Source organism: Tamandua tetradactyla, chromosome 11 (genome assembly GCF_023851605.1).
Source record: "Tamandua tetradactyla isolate mTamTet1 chromosome 11, mTamTet1.pri, whole genome shotgun sequence".
Lineage (NCBI taxonomy): Eukaryota > Metazoa > Chordata > Mammalia > Pilosa > Myrmecophagidae > Tamandua > Tamandua tetradactyla.
Genome location: NC_135337.1, coordinates 82,338,546 through 82,360,195, shown reverse-complemented (window position 1 = coordinate 82,360,195; position 21,650 = coordinate 82,338,546). Strand labels below are relative to the sequence as shown.

Here is a 21,650-nt window from a genome sequence, read left to right as displayed (position 1 = left end):
GGGCCCCGGGGCCAATGGCCCCCGCCCCGCAGGTCTGTAGAGAACGGAACACCAAGAGACACCGGGAGGGGAGGGGGGAAGCAGGCACCACACCGAGGTCGCTTGCACTGGAGTCCCGGCTCGGCGACTGGGCTCGGTGACCTTGGACGCGTCCTTCCGCTCCGTGGGCCTCAGTTTCCCCTCCTGGGGCGAGACGCGCACACCTCTCGGAGCTCTCGGGCCGCGTGACCTTGCGCTGCCCCCCGCCCCTGAGGCCTCAGTTTCCCCAGGCGGAGCGAGGCGGGCGGGGAGGGGGCGCGCGCAGAGGCGGGACGCCCGCCCCGTGCCACCCCCGCGGCCCAGGCTCCGCCCCCCCCCGCGGCTCCGCCCCGCCCCGCCCCCGCCTACCCCCTCCTTCGGGCTCCGGCCGGCGGCGGCGGCGGCGGCTCCGCTCCGCACTGCCCGGCGCCGCCTCGCCATGGACGCGCGCGGGGGCGGCGGGCGGCCCGGGGAGAGCCCGGGCGCGACCCCCGCGCCGGGGCCGCCGCCGCCGCCGCCGCCCGCGCCCCCCCAGCCGCAGCCGCAGCCGCCGCCGCCGCCCGCGCCTCCCCCGGGTCCCGGCTCCGCGGCCGCCCCGCCGCCCTCCCGCACCGAGGCGGCTCCCTCCGAGGCGGCGGACGAGGGCGGCCCGCGGGCCCGGCTCCGCAGCCGCGACAGCTCGTGCGGCCGCCCGGGCACCCCGGGCACGGCCAAGGGCAGCCCGAATGGCGAGTGCGGTCGCGGCGATCCGCAGTGCAGCCCCGCGGGGCCCGAGGGCCCGGCGCGGGGTCCCAAGGTGTCGTTCTCGTGCGGCGGGGCGGCGGCGGGCCCGGGGCCGGCGGACGAGGCGGGCAGCGAGGAGGCGGGCCCGGCGGGGGAGCCGCGCGGCAGCCAGGCCAGCTTCCTGCAGCGGCAGTTCGGCGCGCTCCTGCAGCCCGGTGTCAACAAGTTCTCGCTGCGGATGTTCGGCAGCCAGAAGGCCGTGGAGCGCGAGCAGGAGCGCGTCAAGTCGGCAGGGGCCTGGATCATCCACCCGTACAGCGACTTCAGGTACCGCCGCGCCGCCCTTGGGGCGCGCGCCCCGCGGGTCACCTCGGGCCCCTCGTTGACCTCGGGCGCGCCTGGGACCCGCCCCGAGCGCCCTGGGCGCACGAGGCTCCGCCCTGAGGAGAGCGCGCAGGCCGCCCCCTCCCACGCGCCCCGACAGCCCCCCGACCCCGGCGGAGCGGGCCGCGGAGGGCTGAGCGCTGAGGGGCGGAGAGGGTGACTAGAGGGGAACGTGGGCGCCGGGAGCGGAAGGAAGGAGGCAGGAAGGGCGCCCGGGAAGGACGCGGGCCCGCGCGGGAGGGGTTAAGCGGCCCCGACGCGTCCCCCCCCCCCCCCACGGGCCGCTCCTGTGCCCCGCGCCGCGGGGAGGGAATCCTGGGTCCGCGGGCGGGGAATGGGCGCCGGGAGGTGCACTGGGCCCCAGCGCCGGGGTTGTGCGGACGGACCCCGGTAATGCGCGGCAAGGCGTGGGTGAGGCCCGCGGGGCCACGGCTGAATGTCTTTGGGTTTCTCCTTCCCCGGCCAGAGTGAGCGGCCCGCGAGTGCGAAGGGCGCGCCTCACTGCAGGCGGCGGGTGTGAGTGTGCGCGCGCGTGTGTGCGTGTGCCCAGGTGCCTGGCGGGAGGCGTGTCACTTAGGGGTGTGTCTGCGCGGTGGGTCCCTGTGGGATGTTGGGGTGTGTGTGTGTGTCACGGGGGTGGGGTGGGGGAGTGCGTGTTGGCGGGCCGTGGGTGTGAGCCGTTTGCTGAGTGTGTGTGTCTGCAGGGGGAACGTATGTTTGTGTCACGGGTTGTGCGCCTCAGCGGGAGGTGGATGTGAGCTCTGTGCAGGTGTCACACAGGTGACAGTGAGGCCTGTGCCAATGAGACCTGCGGTTGTGAGTTGGCCGTATTCAGAATGTGCCGCCGCCACCGTTTCAGCACCGCGGACAGCACCCCAGGCGGCTCCCCCAACCGGTGGGGTCCTGCCCTGCCTGAGGCCAGGGGAGCTGGGGAAGCCCGCAGGGGCCCAGGGGGGTGCCTGTGGGTGAGGCCCAGCCTCTGCCCGGGTCTCGGCTCTTCTGAACAGGCTCCAGGTGGAGAGAACTCAGCTCAGCGCGGGGGCTGTGCAGCGGGGTGTGACTTCTCAGGACACCTCTCCCCAGCAGCAGCTGGGCAGACTCCAGGATGGCTGGGGTCCAGGCTGGTGGCAGGAGGTGAGCTTGGGTGCAGGTGCCTGTGGGACCCCGGTGCAGCCCACAGCCCCTCTTACGCTGAAACATGGAGTTTACAGGCTGCTATAGTGCTGGGCAGATACATCGTAAAGGGGTCATTGTCTTCCTTCCCTGGCACTGCCCGACCAAGCACCACGGACTCGGGGGACTTAAACGACAAAAATTTATTCTAGCATAGTTCAGGAAGCCAGAGATCCAAAATCAAGATGTTGGTAGGGTGAGCTCCTTCTGGGGGCTCTGGGGGAGTCTGTCCCTTGCCTCTTCTGGCTTCTGGGGCTGCTGGAATGCAGCACACCAGAAATGGCGTGGTTTCGATAAAGGGGGTTTATTTAGTTACACATTTATAGCTCCTGGGAGGAAAGGCAGCTGGCTTTCCGCTGGGTTCCTGTCACATGGGGAGACACAGTCACATCTGCTGCTAGCCTTCCCTCCCGGCTTCTGGGTTCTAACGGCTTTCCCCAGGGTGGTTCCTTTCTGCATCTCCAAATGTATGGGTCTGAGCTCCTTCCCTCTCTTCTGAGCTCTCCTTCTAAGTCTCCCTCATTGTTGAAGGCTCTCGCCTCAACTGATTGCAACCATGATGAATTTCACACACTGATGCCCTAAGGCCACAGTCACAGAACACCTGTGCTCCACCACCTGGGCAGGTTGACACCTGAATGTGATTGCTACAGGGCCCGGGGCACCCCCTGCCTCCATCCTCATGCTGCCGCCCCCTCTGGGTCTCCGCCTCTCCTTACAAGGACCCCCATTGTTGCATTTGGGCCCCCTACTCCAGATGAGCTCTTCTTAGCCAATCCCAGCTTCCATGACCCCGTTTCCAAACACTCACAGGTTCCTGGGGTGCAGGCATGGACATACGTTTTGGAGTGGATGCAATTTGACCCCCACATGGGAGCGAGCAAGCAGGGGGAGGGCGTGGCCTTTAGTTGGGACGAGGGGAGTCACAGCGTTCAAATTTCAAACCACCTGAGATGCTGCCAAACCAGGTTGTGACAGGGGCTCTTACAAACCTACCTGTTGGGGGGCCGGGCCCCCCCAGGCCTCCTCCTCGGTGTGGGGACAGACGCCCCATGTGCCTGGAGCACATTCTGGTGGGGGGGGGTCACTGCAGGCACGCAGGGAAAGGTCCTTTGTAACTTGCAGCACCCCTAAAGTGGGCACTGAGGGTTCAAGTTAGACACAGCGTACCTGAGACCCCCCGGGGTAGCCAGGGCCCTGGCATGTAGTTCCACATCTGCTCACATCCCATCCAGGCCAGCGAGGAGGGGCAGCAAAAGCAGGCGGGGACCTCAGTGGGAGCAGGCCCCCTCTTTGCATAACCTGTTTGTACATATATGTAAAGAGAAGCGCATATGGACCAATTTATATTTTGGTAAAATGTCTACAATGTAAAAACTACCCTCTTAACCGCTGTTAAGCCTAGGATTCAGGGCGTGAATTACAATCACTGCGTTGTGTGTTTGTGGCCTTGTTGCCTCCCATTGTTTTCCATCACCCCAAACAGATACCCCACCCCCCATCCCCTCACTCCCCACCCCTGCCCCAGCCCCTGGCGGCCCCGAACCTGCCTCTTGCCTCCGCGGATTTGTCTCTTCTGGACGTTTCACACAGATGGAAGCACCAGTCCATCTGTCCATCTGTCCTTCTGGGTCTGGCCTCTTACACTCAGCGGCATGTTTCCCAGGTTCCTCCTCATTGTAGCGTGTGCCAGAATTTCATCCTTTTTACAGCCAAATAATATTCCAAACCGTCTGTGGATGGACATTTGGGTTGTTTCTGCCTTTCGGGCTACTTGAGCATTTGTGTGCAAAAAGCCTGGCCTCTGCCTTCAGTTCTTCCGACGGGGGCTGCTGGCTCCCACGGCCACTCTGAGTCTCACTTTTCGAGGAATCTGTGCGCGCATCTGTGCGAGTCTATCCCTAAATCCATAGATAAGCGTGTCCTCTGTGCACTCACGTGTGTTCATCTCTAAGCATGGGGGTGGGATGGGGAAGCCTCTCTCTGCTTTTACGGTGTGTCACCGTCTCTGCCCACTGTCGTCCCCTCCAACTCAGAGGCACAGATGACGCCCCATGGGGACTGGGTCCGATTTCACAGGGTGAAAAGGGGGCTGTGCAGAGGGGGCTCCTAACCGGCCCCAGGATGTCCCTAGAGGCCTTGCTACCTCCTGTAGCCACAAGTGCAGAGCCCTGGGTCTCAGCCCCAGGACCCCTACACAGGCTCGGGCCCCTGGGCCTCTCCAGATCTCTCTGCCTCAGTTTCCCCAAGTGTGAGAGGTTGGTGGTTCCAAGGGAAGGGGATCCGGCTGTCACAGTGGTCCCAGCATCTCACTGGGCATCCTGACTGGCACCCCCTCCCCCTGCTGAGCACCCTGGCCACCCCCACACCAGCCCCTCCTGCTCCTGAGTTCACACTGCACCCCCCACCTCAGGGCTCAGGAGGGGCTTTTCTTAGCTGTCCTGGCCTCCTCGCTCCCGGCCTCTGGCATGCACTGGGCACCTAGGACAGATCTGCTGGACTCGCCCAGTAGGCAGACCCAGGAGGGGCCCCAGCCCTGAAGCTTCTGGGAGGAAAGCTGGGGGGTCCATTTGCACACCCCAATCCACGCCTATAATGGGACAGGAGCAAAACCAACTGGCCAGAGCCTCAGGGAGGGGAGGCTGTGGCCGTGTGGATTCCCGGGGCCCTCGGTAGGGTCTTCTCCCAGAACAAAATGCTTAAAAATTCAAGTTCACCCCCACCTCCCCACCAAACGGGCTCAAACATGGAAAAGTCTGAGACACGTGGAGGAGGAGGTTTCTGGGGACCAGGGTGGGGCTGGGCGGACTCACGGAGCTGGGCTGGGCCCAGTCTCTATCCTGGGGTGGTTGTCACTGGAGTGGCTGAGCAGCCCTGGCCCCAGGGGGTGGAGGGCAGGTCTCTGAGGGCAAAGGTCAAGTATGCCAGTCCACTGTGTAGGTGCTGGAGTCCTCCTCCTCTCCCAGGAGAGCAGCTGGATACTGCCTTTCATCAGATCCCAGGGCTGTAAGTGCCTCTGAGGTCTGACTTAAGGCTCTCCTGCTGCTGCTGATTTTCCAGCCACTTGACTCCCTTCCTGGCACTCAGCGGCATTTAGACAAACCCGGGACCTGCTGACATCCTCAGAGTCCCCGAAGGGCTGTTGGTGGGGAGGGGCGCTCAATGGTCCCTCCCAACTTGTCCCCAGCCCAGATGGCCAGCAGAGCAGTGGGGAATCAGGAGAGGCCGCCCTGCGAACCCCTGCCTTAGCACACAGATGAACCCCGTTATCCTGGGGTGGGAGCCGGAGGAGGGTTTCTGCTGGGGACTGGGGTCTCAGATTGCAAGGTGGGGGGCAGCAGGCAAACCTGTTTCCCAGTAAGACCCAGGTACCCCGGCTGGGAAGGAAGAAGGCCCCGGGGGCTGCATGCAGGGGGTAGGGGGCCTGAGAGCTTCCTGTCTGGCTCCAACCAGAACAGGCCCCCCTGCCCCCTGGACGCCCCCCTCCACCCCCACGTCTACCCCCCCCCCGCCCCACCCCAGCCTCCATTCCTGCGCTGGCCACCATCGCAACATCACAAAACATGTTTGCCCAACTTTCCCTCTCACTTAAACATCCCAGAGCCACAGGACCCCCAGGCCACCTCCCACCTCCCCTCGCTCCCTCAGCTCCAGCCCAAGGCTGCCCTTTGTGTCCTTTGAACAGGAAAACCCCATTCCTGCCCCCAGGACCTTTGCACCTGCTGCTCCCCCCACATTCAGGGGAGCCAGCTCCTCCTGCATCCTCAGGCCTTGGCCGCAATGTCACCTCCTCCAGGAAGCCCTCCCAGCCCACCTCTGAAGGAATCCTGGTCATGTATTGCTCCTCTGATCACCCGAAGCCCCTGTCCTTCCTGGCAGAAGCCTCCATTTCTGTTCTAGTGTGCAAGCTGCCAGAATGCAATATACAGAATTGGAATGGCTTTTAAAAAGGGGAATTTATTAAGTTACAAGTTTACAGTTCTAAGCTTGTAAAATTGTCCAAACTGAGGCATCCAGGGATAGATACCTTAACTCAAGGAAGGCTAATGGGTCAGGGACAGCTCTGTCAGCTGAGTAGTCATGTGGCTGCATCTGCTGGTCCCTTGCTCCTGGGCTCTTTTGCTTTCAGCCTCTGTTCCTGTGGGGGTTCCTCACTTTGCTTCTCTGGGGCTGGCTTTCATCTCTTGGCTTCCCTTGGCTCTCTCCAGGCTTTGGCTTGCTCAACATCTCACGGTAACCTCTGCTGGGCTCCAAGCATCTCCAGACATCTCTGTCTCTGTCCTCCACGCGTTCGCGACTGTGTCAGCTCTGTGAAGTTTCTGTGGGCTCTCTCTGTCGTCTCTGAGGTTTCTGTCATTTCTGACTCTCTCCAAAATGTTTCCTCTTTTAAAGGATTCCAGAAACTATTCAAGACCCACCTGGGATGAGAGGAGTCAGATCTCTATCTAATCAAGGGCCATACCCACAATTGGGCGGGTCACATCTCCGTGGAGATAATCTCATCAAAAGTTTCCAACCTACAGTATTGGATCAGGATTAAAAGAAACAGCTGCCTCCTCAAGAGTGGATCAGGATTAAAACCTGGCTTTTCTGGGACACATATTTTCAATCCGGCACACTTTCCTAGTCCCTAACCCCCACGTGGACCCCACGTCTCAGGGATTGGGTTTCTCCATCCCATGGCTCATCCTTAATCCCCGACTCCCAGCCCTTAATCCCCTCAGGGATTTGCGTGCTATGTAGTTCCCAGCCCTGCAGCCGGGCTCTGACCTCGGGTTGCTGTGGGGTCAGGGATGGCCCTGGGGAGCTCCCAGGACACCCCTGCCCCCCCAGGCAGACCCTGCCCTCTGCGCCGCACGCAGGCTGAGGGTCCAAGGAGGGGAATAGTGGACCTGGAGTCACGTCATCTCACAGGCCTGTTTCCCCATCTGTCACTTCTTACCTCTGCCCACAGCACCGGGCTGCCCTTGCAGGCTCGATGCCTGGAGAAATGGGCCCACGGCAGGAGGGCACAACCCTGCTCCCTGGTTCCAGCCCCGCATCAGGCCATGAGCCTCAGTTTCTCCATCTGAAATATGGGGTTTAATTACAGTACTTAAAGTTCTTGCTGAAAGCCCCACCAGCTGGGAGCCCAATAGGGCACTCGAGAGCCGAGCTACCTCTGTGTAGCTCAGATGTCATGGGGGTCCCAAGGCTGCCAGCCTCGGAAGGGGCTGCAGGAGTGGGTGGATGAGGCCTTGAGGCTCAAGAAGGAAAGTGACTGGCCCAAAGCTGCACAGCAGGTGGACTCCTGAGCCTGGCCCAGCTCCCATCCCTCCAGGCTGTCCTGACTCCTGAGAGCAGGGTCCCCCAGCTTTACCCTGCCCCAGGGAAGGAGAGGCAAAGAGAGGCAGGGGGCTCAGGTGTGGGAGTCGGCCCCATGCAGGACCCCAGAACCCCCTCTGCCTCAGTTTCCCTCTCTTTCTCCTTCTGCCTCTTCCCTGCTGTCCCTATTGACTGGTGAGGAGGAGGGTCAGGGTCCCAGGCCCTGCATGTCACACCCCAATTGGATCTGAAAGACCCTACCCCAAAAGGAATTTGATGGCTACTGCTCCCTCGCCCCTTCTCTCCTTCCCACCCCTGTCAGCCCCCCACTCTCTATCCTGATTTTGCAGGGGTACCACCCAGCCAGGGAAGAAGGGACTCGGGGCCCATCCCCAGGGCCACATATGCTGTGAGACCACACTCCAGGCCTGGGGGAGAAGGTTCTGGCAGCGTGGGCAGGGTGCAGAGTTCAGGCTCTGGGGTCAGACAGGCCTTGGTCCAAGTCCTGACCCCCCACTTCCCGACTGGACCCCCGCTTCTGTCAGATGGAGCCCCAGGAATAATATGAGAGTATGTGCCACCTCCAAACGTATGTGGCTATTTAGACTGTTTCCAGGCCCCCCTGGTAGTTTCTGGAGTCCCATGCACATCTCCCTGTTCCCTGGGTGGGGAGGGGGCAGGTCTGAGTGCAGAGATGGCGGAGGCGGCGGATTAAGAGCCCCACAGCAGGAGCCTTGGGGAGCTGGGGGGCGGGGAGGGCAGCAGGCAGGTGGGGGGTCTCAGTGATGGCCGGGGACCCAGATCTAAGCCAGCTAAGGGGGGGTGGGGTTGGTCATGGTTTTCCCGCAAAGTCGTTTGCTTTTACGCTCAGGCTTGCAGGGAGAAGCCTCCCCACCTCCCCAGCCCTTCTTGTTGTCAGGAGACAACCTCACCCCCAGGCGGCTTTGGCGGGGTGCAGGAGGAACGGGTGCCAGCCCAGGCCTGGCCGTGTCCTCGGCAATGGCGTTGGGTCTGCTCCAGACTTGGCTCCTCGCAGATCGAGCTGCCGTGAACATCTTGGTACAAATTGCTTTTTAATTTTTCTCCACTGTTTGGACGATTTCCCTGGGACTGGATCCCTGAAGTGGAACGCCTGGGTCACCCAGCAGGCACGGTGCTAATGGCTCTTTCCTGGTGCCGTCCCGAGACAGGGAGCTCTGGCTCCTATCACCTGGGCTCACGGTTGCTTATTTATTTGTGCAAATTTGGGTGTGTCCCTCCAGCCCCTTGGCACCTCTGTCTCTTCTTCTGTGTCACAGCCTTTGAGGATCCTTGGATGCTGTCAGCACCACACGTGATGGAACCTTTACTAAGCGGACACGGGACTCCAGTCGTACTGGAGAGAGGGCTGGGCAGGTGGAGAGCCCCGCCTCAAACCTGCCTGACCGGGTGGAAACATGACCTTGAGAGCTTAGAAGTGCCAGCATGCTGGCCGTAGTGGGATGGGACGCCTCCCTGCACCGCTAATGGCAAAATCAATGGACTCTGCTTGGATTTCAAGACCCCCCTTTGCCTGAATGGGCTTTGTGCAAGCTGCTCTGATCTGGGGCCATGTGCGTCACAGACGGCCCCCCGGGGGTTGGTTTATTAGAGCAGTTGTGTGTTTACAGAAAAATCGTCACATAGTACAGAGTCCCATATACCCACCCACCCACACCGTTTTCCCTTTTATGAACATTTTGCATTACCGTGGCACTTTTGTTCCAACCGATGAAGCAGTAGGATAATAATGGCTGTATTCACCGCAGCCCGTGGTTTCCATTAGGGTCACTGTGTGTGCTGACATGCCCTATGGCCTTTTTAAATACATGGTGCTCCTGTCACCTCCGTCCCTCGCCAAAACTTTACCAATGAAACACCAACTCCCAGTTTAGTTCCTTCCTTCCACCCCGGCCCCCTGGTAAACTGTTACCCTGCTTTCCAACTCCATGAACGTGCTTCTTCCAATTATTTCACTTATGTAAGATCATATGAAATATGTCCCTTTGTATCTGGCTCTTCTCACCTGGCATGGTGTCTTCAGGGGTCAGTTATGTCACTTAGATCAGGGCTTCCTTCCTTTTGACGGCTAAGTAATATTCCATTGCAGGCATACACCATGTTTTTCTGTCCATTGGCTGATGGACACTTGGGTTGCATCCATCTTTTTTTTTTTTTTAATTTTTTTTGAACATAGCAACATACAAACATGAACATTCTTACCATATGATCATTCCGTTCTTGGTATATAATCAATAAGTCACAATATCATCACATAGTTGTATGTTCATCACCATGATCGTTTCTTAGAACATTTGCATCAATTCAGAAAAAGAAAAAAGAAAAAAACCTCATACATACCATACCCCTTGCCCCTCCCTCTCAATGATTGCTTGTATTTCCATCTACCCAATATATTTTAGCCTTTGTTTCCCCTATTTTTTTCTATATCCCTTATCACTCCCTATCATTGATCACTAGCATTTCAATCTACTCAATTTATTTTAACATTTGTTCCCCCTATTATTTATTTTTAACCCCTATGTTTTACTCATTTGTCCATACCGTAGATAAAAGGAGCATCAGACACAAGGTTTTCACAATCACACAGTCACATTGTGAAAGCTCTATCATTATACAGTCATCTTCAAGAAACATGGCTACTGGAACACAGTTCTACATTTTCAGGCACTTCCCTCCAGCCTCTCCACTACATCTTGAATAACAAGATGATATCTACTTAATGCATAAGAATAACCTCCAGGATAACCTCTCGACTCTGTTTGAAATCTCTCAGCCATTAACACTTTATTCTGTCTTTTAGTTGAGAAGGTTTTCTCAATCCCTAGATGCTGAGTCTCAGCTCATTCTAGGGTTTTTCTCAATCCCTTCATGCTGAGTTCCAGCTCATTCTAGGGTTTCTTTCCCACGTGGCCAGGAAGGTCCACACTCCTGGGAGTCATGTTCCACGTAGGGAGGGGGAGGGCAGTGAGTTTGCTTGTCATGTTGGCTGAGAGAGCGAGGCCACATCTGAGCAACAAAAGAGGTTCTCTGGGGGTGACTCTTAGACCTAATTTTAAGTAGGCTTAGTTTTCGTGGGGATAAGTTTCATAGGAACAAACCCCACGATTGAGGGCTCAGCCTATTGCTTTGGTTGTCCCCAAACTGGTTATTGTGTGCCAGTTTGAAACTACTATGTACCCCCAGAAAAGCCATGGTTTTAATCCTGATCCAATCTTGGGGGGCCAGACCTATTGTTTAGGGTGAGAACTTTGATTTGATTGTTCCCATGGAGATGTGACATACCCTATTGTGGGTGTGACCTTTTGATTAGATGGAGATGTGACTCCACCCATTCAAGGTGTGTCCTGATTACTTCTGGAGTCTCTGAAAAGGGGAAACACTTTGGAGAATGCTGAGAGCCCACAGAGATGCAGGCATTTGGAGATGCTTAGAGTGCCAACAGAGAGAGCAGATGCCTAGGCAGGGATGTTTGGAGATGAAGAGCCCAGCAGATGTTGCCATGTACCTTCCCATGAGATGCTAAGCAAGCCAGAACCCAGAGCTGTGTCCCAGAGGAGCGAAGCTAAGGCCCAGAGACGCTTAGAGAGGAAACCACTGGCATCAGAAGCTGGAAGCAATGGAACCGGGAACAAGGACCAATAGATGCCAGCCATGTGCCTTCTCATGTGACAGACATCAGCCTTTCTTGAGTCAAGCTTTTTTTTATCTGGATACCTTAGTTTGGACATTGAAATGGCCTTAGAACTGTAAATTTGTAACTTAATCTCATTTTTAAAAGCCATTACATTTCTGGTATATTGCATTTCTGGCACCTGTAGCAAATCAAAACAGGGTGGGAGTAAAGGTCCCCCTTCACTTTTTTTTTTTTTTTTTTTTTTTTTTTTTTTTTTTAAAGGAAAGACAGAGAGAAGGAAGGAAGGATAGAAGGAAGGAAGGAAGGAAGAAAGGGAAACATTTTTAAACATTTTCTTGTTTTATTGTATTCTGTTTCTCCGTTTTTGTTACATGGGCTGGGGCCGGGAATCGAACCGAGGTCCTCCGGCATAGCAGGCAAGCACTTTGCCCGCTGAGCCACCGCGGCCCGCCCCCCCCCTTCACTTTTGCATGTGGATTTCTAGTAGTCCCAGCACCATCTGTTGAAGAGACTCTTCTTTTCCCATTGGATGGACCTGGTACCCTTGTTGAAAATCAGTTGGCCATAGATGTGATTCCATCGATCTGTATGTCTTTTCTTGTGCCAGTCCCATACTGTTTTGATTATTGTAGCTTTGTGATCAGTTTTTAAATCGGGAAGCATGAATCCTCTGTGTTCTCTTTCAAGATGGTTCTAGCTATTTGGGGCCCCTTATCCTTCCATATAAATTTGATGGTTAGCTTTTTCATTCTGCAAAGAAGGCTGTTGGAATTTTGACTAGGGCTGTGCTGGATCTGTAAATTTCTTTGAGTAGAATTCCAATCCATAAACATGGAATATCCTTTCATTTATTCAGGTCTTCTTTGATTTCTTTCAGCAATATCTTGTAGTTTTCTTTACATCCATGGTTAAATTTATTCCTAGATGTTTGATTATTTTAATTGCTATAATTTTCTTTTAGCAGTTTCTTTTCAGGATTGTTTATTTCTAGTATATAGAAACAGCATTGACTTAAGCGTGTTGATCTTGTACCCTGCCATTTTGATGAATTCTTTTATTAGCCTTAGTGGCTTTGTTGTGGATAGTTCAGGATTTTCTATTTTATATCTATATCTATATATATATATGTATAAAATCATGTGACCTGCAAATAAGGTGAGTTTTACTTGTTCCTTTCCACTGTGGATGTCTTTTCTTTCTATTTCTTGCCTAATTGTTCTGGCAAGAACTTCTAGTGGGCATCCTTGTCATCTTCCCAGTCTTAGAGGGAAAGCTTTCAGTCTTTCACCATTGAGTATGATATTAGCTGTGGGTTTTTCATATATGCCCATTATCATCTTGACAAAGTTCCCTTCTATTCCTAGTTTAGTTTTCTAAGTGGTTTTTTGGTTTATTTATTTATTTATTTATTTTTTTATCAAGAAGTGGTGTTGGATTTTGTCAAATGTCTTTTGGGCATCAGTTGAGATGGTCATGTGGTTTTCTTTCTTTGTTTTATTAGTGTGGTGTATTACATAAATTTATTTTCTTATGTTGAATCCCCCCTGCATCCCTGGGATACAGCCCACTTGATCATTGGGTATAATTTTTTTTTTTTATTGTGCCCCTGGATTCAATTTGCTAGCATTTTTTTGAGGATTTTTTGCATCCACATTAAAAAGGGGTATTTGGTCTGCAGTTTTCTTTCCTTAGGGCTTTGGTATGAGAGTGATGCAAGCCTTGTCGGATGAGTTAGGGAGGGATCCCTCTTCTTCAATTTTTTTGGGCAAATGTGAACAGAATTGGTGTTAATTCTTCTTGGAATGTTTGGTAAATTTCACCAACAAAGCCATCTGATCCTGGGCTTTCTTTGTTGGGAGGTTTTTGATGACTCAGTCTCTTGGCTTTGGTCTATGGAGGGCTTCTGTTCGCCTGGAGTCAGTGTAGGAAGTTGGGGTTTGCTGGGCACAGTTCCTCACAGAGTCCTCTTAGCGTCATTATTATTTCTGTGGAGTTGGTAGTGATATCCCCCCTTTCGTTTCTGATTTTAGTTATTTGCATCCCGTCCTTGGCTCTCTGCCACCCCAGCTCTGCTCTGTTTGCCACTTCTCCTTTCTTGTCCCCTGATATTTTTTGAACGCCAACCTCATGCCAGGCAATGGTCCCTTTCTGATCATGTGAAACATCTGAGCTATTTTTGAGCGACCTCCCGGGCTCTGCCAGGTCTTGTGTTTCTTCAAGGAGGGAAATTCTGAGCTGGGTCTGAGGGAGGGTCTAGGCCGAGGATGCCTGTTGGGCAGTAGGGCTCTCTCGGGGGACTCAGAGGCCTCTTGACAGTGGGTGCTGGCCAGGCTTCCTATTGAGGCTGGTCTAGGTGCTAAGAATGGATGTGGTGCTGGGTCTGGCTGGCTGCTAAGGCTGATTTAGTTACTGGACCTGGGTCCTGGCTCTGCCCCTGGGTTTGGATGCTGGGTGTGAGTGCTGAGTCTGGGTGTGAGTGCTGAATCTGGGTGGGGGTGCTGGTGCAAGTGCTGAGTCTGGATAGGGGTGCTGGGCACTGAGTGGGTGAGGGTGCTGGGTGTGCACACTGAATCTGGGTGGGGGTGCTTGGTGCTGAGTGGGTGAGGGTGTTGGGTGTGCATGCTGAATCTGGGTGGGGGTGCTGGGTGCTGAGTGGGTGAGGGTGTTGGGTGTGCATGCTGAATCTGGGTGGGGGTGCTGCTGCAAGTGCTGAGTCTGGGTAGGTGCTAGGTGCTGAGTGCTGAATCTGGACAAGGGTGCTGGTGCTGAGTGCTGGGTGGGGTGATGGATGCTGAGTGCTGAGTTTGGGTGGGGTGCTGGGTGCTGGCTGCTGGCCCTGGGTCGGGGTCAGCCGGCTGAGTGCCCTCACCCCCAGGTTCTACTGGGACTTCACAATGCTGCTTTTCATGGTGGGGAACCTCATCATCATCCCTGTGGGCATCACCTTCTTCAAAGACGAGACCACGGCACCCTGGATCGTCTTCAACGTGGTCTCGGACACCTTCTTCCTGCTGGACCTGGCGCTCAACTTCCGCACGGGGATCGTCATTGAGGACAACACGGAGATTGTGCTGGACCCCGAGAAGATCAAGAGGCGGTACCTGCGCTCCTGGTTCGTGGTGGACTTCGTGTCCTCCATCCCCGTGGACTACATCTTCCTCATCGTGGAGAAGGGCATCGACTCGGAAGTCTACAAGACGGCGCGGGCGCTGCGCATCGTGCGCTTCACCAAGATTCTCAGCCTCCTGCGGCTGTTGCGCCTGTCGCGGCTTATCCGCTACATCCACCAGTGGGAGGAGGTGGGCGGGGCTGCGGGGGGGGGGCTAGTGCCACACACACCCCCATCGGGGCTCACTATGCACAGGGAGGGCAACTAAGGAGTCACAGGGCAGGGGGTCTGCCGTGCGGGCCAGGCTCCAGGACCCATGTGCTCACTTGCTTGGAGTGGGGGACAGGGGGCATTGCAGACAGGTCATTAAGTGGAGACAGTGGTGCCCCCGCCAGCTGGGGCCATGGCAGACCCCACTGCCTTCAGGGAAGTGGGGTGGACTGAAGCCTGGGCCCTGAGTGTGTGTGTATGTATGGAGGGGGGCTGGGCTGGGACTGGTCTCTGGCACCCCACGTGTGCCTTCCAGGGGAGGAGACTGAGGGCCTGCGGGAGCGCCAGGGTGCAGAGGACTGTGGGGCTCTGCAGGAGACCATGGGGTGCAGAAGGGTTGTGGGCCCTGCAAGAGCACTTGGGGTGCAGAGGAGGCTGAGGGCCGATGGGAGCCCTGGGGCACAGGCCCTCACCTCCCCCCCCCCGCCCCCCGCTGCAGATCTTCCACATGACCTACGACCTGGCGAGCGCCGTCATGCGCATCTGCAACCTCATCAGCATGATGCTGCTGCTGTGCCACTGGGATGGCTGTCTGCAGTTCCTGGTGCCCATGCTGCAGGATTTCCCACGCGACTGCTGGGTGTCCATCAACGGCATGGTGGTGAGCCCCCCTGGTCTGGGCACTGTACCCCACTATTACCCACACCAGCTCGTCTAAGAGGAGAGCGATGCAAAGGGGGGGGGTTCCTGTGACTCCAGAGAGCGAGCAAAGGGGAGCCAGGGCATGGGGGGCTGGGGCAGGCAGGTGGGATCGCCGACCTGCAGGCCCACCCCCACCTTCCCCAGAGGGGATGGTGTCCAGGGCTTCCTGGTGTCCCTCCCTACCCTGGCCCCTCTAGGCCTCAGTTTCCCCCTCAAGTGAAGTAGGAAGGCAGTTCAGACCCAGCCCTGCTGCTTCCCGGCTGTGGCCTGTGTGTGCCGGTCCCACCACGCATGTTGTGGGAAGATGGGTCTGAGCACGGCACTGCCGTGGGCATCTGGGATGCATGGGCAGATGGCCGGGGCTCAGGCCCAGCTCTTGTGAGCTGATGGGTCTCTCCTGGTTGCCCCTGGGCCTGGGGCACTCATCTCCTGCTTCCTGGCCCCCCCCACAGAACCATTCATGGAGTGAACTGTACTCCTTTGCCCTCTTCAAAGCCATGAGCCACATGCTGTGCATCGGGTATGGGCGGCAGGCGCCCGAGAGCATGACGGACATCTGGCTGACCATGCTCAGCATGATCGTGGGTGCCACCTGCTACGCCATGTTCATCGGCCATGCCACCGCCCTCATCCAGTCGCTGGACTCCTCGCGGCGCCAGTACCAGGAGAAGGTCTGGGGCGTGACCCTGGGGTCTGAAGGGGTGCAGCACAGCCCTGGGAACTGGGCGGGGGGGGGGGGCTGCACCCGGTCCTTGCAGCCCCAAGTGGTCAGGGCTGGGGCAGCAGGAGGCCCCTAGAAGACAAAGGCCAAGGCCTCACAGCTGGAAGGGGGCTGTGAACAGGACCTGGCAGGCAGGGCCCCAGCACTAGGCAGAGCAGTGCAGGAGGGAAGCAGCAGAGAAGGGTCAGGCCTGTGGGGGGGTTCTCGCGATAGGACTGGGCAGGGAAGGCACGACTGAAGTTTGAGTGATCTGGGGTGATTCAAGGACACGCTGGGCTGCGGGGCCCATGGAGGTTCCAGAGAGAACACAGCTGCTCTACTCCACCCGCTCCCCAGGCTTTGGGGTCCGGGTATAGTTTCCACAGAGACAGTCCTAGGGTGGGGCCACTTAGGGGATCATCCTGGGGTCTGCGGGAGACAGGTGTTGGCTCCACAGGTCCACATGGCCTGGAGTTTGGACTCGCTCGTCCAGCTGGGCTTTCTGCCTCCAAGGTCGAGGGTACATGGACGCCCCAGACACCATCCCATCCATCCTGCCCCCCACCTGGGGGCTACTGCCCCCGGGGTCTCACAGCCCCCCAGCAGTGCGAGCCGGGCCAGCTGGGCCAAGCGCCAGGCGCCAGTCCGGAAGCTGTGGGCCGAGCGCCCAGACGTGAGCTGGTGCCACCACCCGCCTGCCGTCACGGGTTCCGCTGAGCTCAGGGCAGCTGTGTGAGCGGAAGCGGGGCTGGGGCACCCCCAGGGCACCATCCTGGGGACAGCAGGGCCTGGCACTCCTTCCTGGGAGGGGCTGACCCGATAGTCTCTAGGGAGGTCAGTGGAGAGGGAGGCCAGCCCCATGGGGGCGACCTGTTCACCCACTTTGCAGAGGCCGGGTCCCTGTATAAAATGCAGGACGCCTGAGCTGCACTGGCATCTCACATACACAATATCACATACTCCACCAACACCAGTCCCAGCAGTTTGCCTGATCCCTAAGTCCTGGATGTCCTGTTTGGGCCGGGAGACCCACTTGTCCCCAGCGGCCTGGGCCTTCCCCGAGGCAGTGGCTGACCGCCGCCACCTCCCGTTTACAGTACAAGCAGGTGGAGCAGTACATGTCCTTCCACAAGCTGCCGGCCGACTTCCGCCAGAAGATCCATGACTACTACGAACATCGCTACCAGGGCAAGATGTTCGATGAGGACAGCATCCTGGGCGAGCTCAACGGGCCCCTGCGCGAGGTGAGGCGCGTGGAGGCGGCCATGGGCGGCAGCTCCTAGGGTGAGGAGGGCCCAGCCCAGCTGCAGCATGAAGGGCTAAAACTAGACTGTGCACAGCTCCCCCAGGATGAGCTGCCGGGTACTATCTGCTGTACCCCAGGACACCCCAGACGCCCCCTTCCCCAGCTGGCTGGTGTGGGCACTTGCTGGGGTCTACTAGCCAGAAGGAGGAGGGGGCAGAGCCAGAGCAAGCCCACTGGCCCAGGCAACCAGCAATTCCTCTGTGCCCTGGGGCCAGTTCACGTCCCAGCTCTGCCCCCTCCTTAGGCTGTGGTGAGGGTGAGGTGCAGTGGGACATGCCATGTGCTGGGTGCCTGCACACAGCTGGTACTCAATAAATGCAGCTGCTATGGACAGGTGGCGAGCACCATAAGCGGCTTGCGGCCTCCCAGCTTTGAGGCGAGGCAGCCATCCCCGTCCTTTCCATCCTTCACATATGCTTGCTGGTCTGGCATGCAGTCCCTGAGCGCCAGCTGTATGCCCGCCCTTGAGGACAGCAAGAAGCCCAGGAGGGGGAGAGTGGGAGGGGAGGGGCCGGACCCGAGCAGCTCCGTGGGGCCTCAGGGAAATGGCCCCAGGGGGGTGCGGGGCGCCGTGCTGCCTCCCAGGAGGCCCTTCTGTTTTCACTGGAAACGCTGGGCCATGGTTGGTAATTATCAGATGCTTTTCCAGAGCCGCAGAGTGCCCATGGCTGTGTCCTGGGTCCCTCCTGCCTTCTGCCCGGGCCCTGGAAGATGGGTTCCTGCTGGGGTGCTGGCACTAAGGGCTGCTGTCACCCTGCCTGTGTGGTGCAGCACAGGGGTCCTGCTTCCCCAGGAGGGTGCCCTGGGTGCCGGCAGTTTGCACTTGTGTGGAGCGTAGTTAAGAGCTCACATGACAGTCATCTCTTTGCTCCCATTTATTTTTCCGAGAACTATTTTTATAACTTTTATCTGGTTTCCTACAGTTTTTGTTTTGTTGTCTTCTAGGAAATTCTTTACCCATGGAGGACCCTTTCTGGTACAAGCTGCAGATATTTCTGCCCTGATGGTCCACTGTTCTTTGACTCTTTGCATGCTTTTCTATGCTGTGTACCGCAGGCATTCCACATATACTTGTTGTACACACTAGGTGCTCAATAAATGCTTGATTTATATAGGAGGTGCACCATGCATACTTGCTATATACAATCGGCTACGAATACTTGCTTTCTATATACAGCAGGTGCTCAATACATGTTTCTGTAGACGGCAGGTACCTGATATGTTTACTGTACGTAGGCTGCAGGCTCCAAACAGCAGGTGCCCTTGAGGGGCACCTCTGAAACCCCACCTGGGTGGGGCCTACTCTGGGCACCTGCTGTCCACTTGCCTGGCCCTCCCACACTGCAGGTCACAGATCCACCATACGGACCCTTGAGGCTGTGTGAACTGTCTCTGCATCTTGAAGGGCTCGTCCTGTTCCCCTCTGCCCTTGTGAACACGTCTGCAAGTGTGGCGGTCCTTCCACAGTCCTGGGCAACTTGTGGACAGGCTTGGCATCTTTAGGGTGGCCTGGGAGCTGCCAGGGGCGGGGAGGGGGCTCAACAGCCATCCCATTTGCTTGAGCTCCACCTGGTGCCTCTCATGAGTGGCCACAGTTCCTTCCTGTCTGTCTGGACATTTCCTGTTAAATTCACAAGAGGCGTTTTACACAGGAGACAGGCAGCCAAGGCCTATCACACAGCTTTGAGCTGAGTAGGTTTTGTTTGCACAAAGGCCACAGGCAAACAAAAAAGCCGCGAGCTATCTTGTTAAGGTAAGGTTTTCCTTTTACTGAAATGCAGCTGACAGAGGTGCTCACATCATGGAAGCAGAGTGCAATGGATATCCCAGGAATGGGGTGCCCATGTACCTACCACTGGATAAAGAGGCCACTCCACCCCCCATGCCTTTGACCTTCAGGTCGATTTTTTTTTTTTTTTTAGTCATCTGTGACTGGGACTGAATTCCCTTTCAGTGGCATTTTCCTGTCGTCTCAGGTCTGTAACTGCTTCTTCTCTGACTGCATCATGGTGTTAAACAGCAGAGGAACTGGCAGGCATCTTTTCTCTTTTGACACTGCAGGCGAAACCTCCAGCGTGTGCCCATTAACATGCTGGCTTTAGGGCTGAGGGGACAGACCTGTTTCCTAGATGAGGAGACTGAGGGTCAGAGTGTCAGATGGTCACCAAGGTAGGTGAGAGGGCGGTGGGCCCTGGACCCATCCTGAGGCCGCCCCACCTCCCGCCTACAGGAGATTGTCAATTTCAACTGCCGGAAGCTGGTGGCCTCGATGCCACTGTTCGCCAATGCAGACCCGAACTTTGTCACAGCCATGCTGACCAAGCTCAAGTTCGAGGTCTTCCAGCCGGGTGACTACATCATCCGAGAGGGCACCGTAGGCAAGAAGATGTACTTCATTCAGCACGGCGTGGTCAGTGTGCTCACCAAGGGCAACAAGGAGATGAAGCTGTCGGACGGCTCCTATTTTGGGGGTGAGTCATGGGGAAGATTTGCAGTCCTGGCAGTGGTGGGGCTTGGCGAGCATGGCCACTGAGGCCCTGCTCATGCTTGCAGAGATCTGCCTGTTGACACGGGGCCGGCGCACAGCCAGCGTGCGGGCCGACACCTACTGCCGCCTATATTCACTGAGCGTGGACAACTTCAATGAGGTGCTGGAGGAGCACCCCATGATGCGGCGGGCCTTCGAGACCGTTGCCATCGACCGCCTGGACCGCATCGGTGAGGGCTAGGGCAGGTGGGCCTGCGGTCCCGGGGGGGTCGTGGGAGGCCGGGGGCTCTGAGGAGATGGAGTTGAGCAGACCCCAGATGAGAAGGTACAGCCAGGTAGGAGGGGTGTGGTGTGCTCCAGGAGCAGGTTGGGGGGCCTGATGGGATTTGGGTTCCACAAGGAGGGACGGTGACCTGGCCTCAGGGTAGAAAAGGGCGGTGGTGGCCCTAGTGCTATGTGGGAAGGACAGCAGCTGGAGGGCATGTCCAGGGGGTGGGGGGGAGCTGTTTTAGGTTACACCTTACAACATGCAGGAAATACTCAAACCACATTGTATACAACAGGCCCTCAACACATAACTGTAGCATGTATACAACAGGTACTCAATAGGTTATTACTGTATACAGGAGGTGCTCCATGAACGCTTGCTGTATACAGCAGGTGCTCCCAGGGAGTTGCCGTGTGGGTACGTGGTGTGCTGTATGCAGCAGGCGCTCCACGCATGCGCGTGTATGCAGTCAAAACTCCCCTTCCACAGGCAAGAAGAACTCGATCCTGCTGCACAAAGTGCAGCATGACCTGAACTCGGGCGTGTTCAACAACCAAGAGAATGCCATCATCCAGGAGATCGTCAAGTACGACCGCGAGATGGCGCGGCAGGCCGGCCTGGGCCAGCGCGGCGGCCTCTTCCCACCGCCACCTCCCGGCAGCTCGGCGGTCGCCACACTGCAGCAGGCCGTGGCCATGAGCTTCTGTCCGCAGGTAGCGCGCCCGCTCGTGGGGCCGCTGGCACTCGGCTCACCACGCCTCCTGCGCCGCCCGCCGCCCGCCCCCTCGCCCGCGCCTGCCAGCCCCCCGGGCGCCCCCGCCAGCCCTCGGGCGCCGCGGACCTCGCCCTACGCCGGGGCTCCTGGCTCCCCTGCCGCGCCCATGCTGCCCGCCCGGCGCCTGAGCCGCGCATCGCGCCCACTGTCGGCCTCGCAGCCTTCGCTGCCCCACGGGGCGCCTGGCCCGGGCCCCACGGCTTCCACGCGCCCGGCCAGCAGCTCCACGCCGCGCCTGGGCCCTGTGCCCGCTGCCCGGGGTGCCGCGCCCAGACCCGAGCGCAGGGACTCCGCCTCACCCGGCAGCGCCGGCGGCCTCGACCCACTGGACTCCGCGCGCTCGCGCCTCTCGTCCAACTTGTGACCCTCGCCGCGCCCCGCGGGGACCGGGCGGGACCGGCCGGGCGCCCCGTCAGACCAAAGCCATGCCACCCGCGCTGCCCCCGCCGCCGCCCAGAAGCCATAGCGGAGCAGGCCGCGCAGGCGGACGGGCGGCTGGCAGCCCCTGCCTCATCGCCCGTGCCCACTGTCCCTGCTGGCAGCCCCTTCACCTCGGTGCCTCAGTTCCCCCGGCTGTGCACGGGGGCGGGGCAGCCGAGGAGATGGCCGGGGCGGGGCCCGTCGACGAGGACTCTGTTTTTTTAAGTGCAATACCTGCCCGCCGGCTTCCGCTGCCCCCACCCCCTCACGCAATAACGTCCAGCCTGCATCTGCGTGACTCACGCAGGTGCAGACCAGGCCAAGGCACAGCCCCCTCGCGGCCCCTCACCTAACCCCACCGCCCATTCCGCGCAATAAACAACAGCATTGGAGT

The 21,650-nt window shown here is 57.9% G+C and overlaps 1 protein-coding gene across 1 annotated transcript; it reads left to right on the top strand.

Annotated features, from left to right (window-relative positions):
• Positions 1 to 457: 457 nt before the first annotated feature.
• Positions 458 to 21,648, top strand: HCN2 (hyperpolarization activated cyclic nucleotide gated potassium and sodium channel 2). The gene is made up of 8 exons (XM_077121429.1): positions 458 to 1,068; positions 14,154 to 14,577; positions 15,097 to 15,258; positions 15,752 to 15,970; positions 17,097 to 17,243; positions 19,536 to 19,776; positions 19,859 to 20,023; positions 20,551 to 21,648. Exons 1-8 carry the CDS (start codon positions 458 to 460, stop codon positions 21,198 to 21,200), a joined length of 2,619 nt encoding a protein of 872 aa, XP_076977544.1. The 3' UTR covers positions 21,201 to 21,648.
• The last annotated feature ends 2 nt before the right edge of the window (positions 21,649 to 21,650 follow it).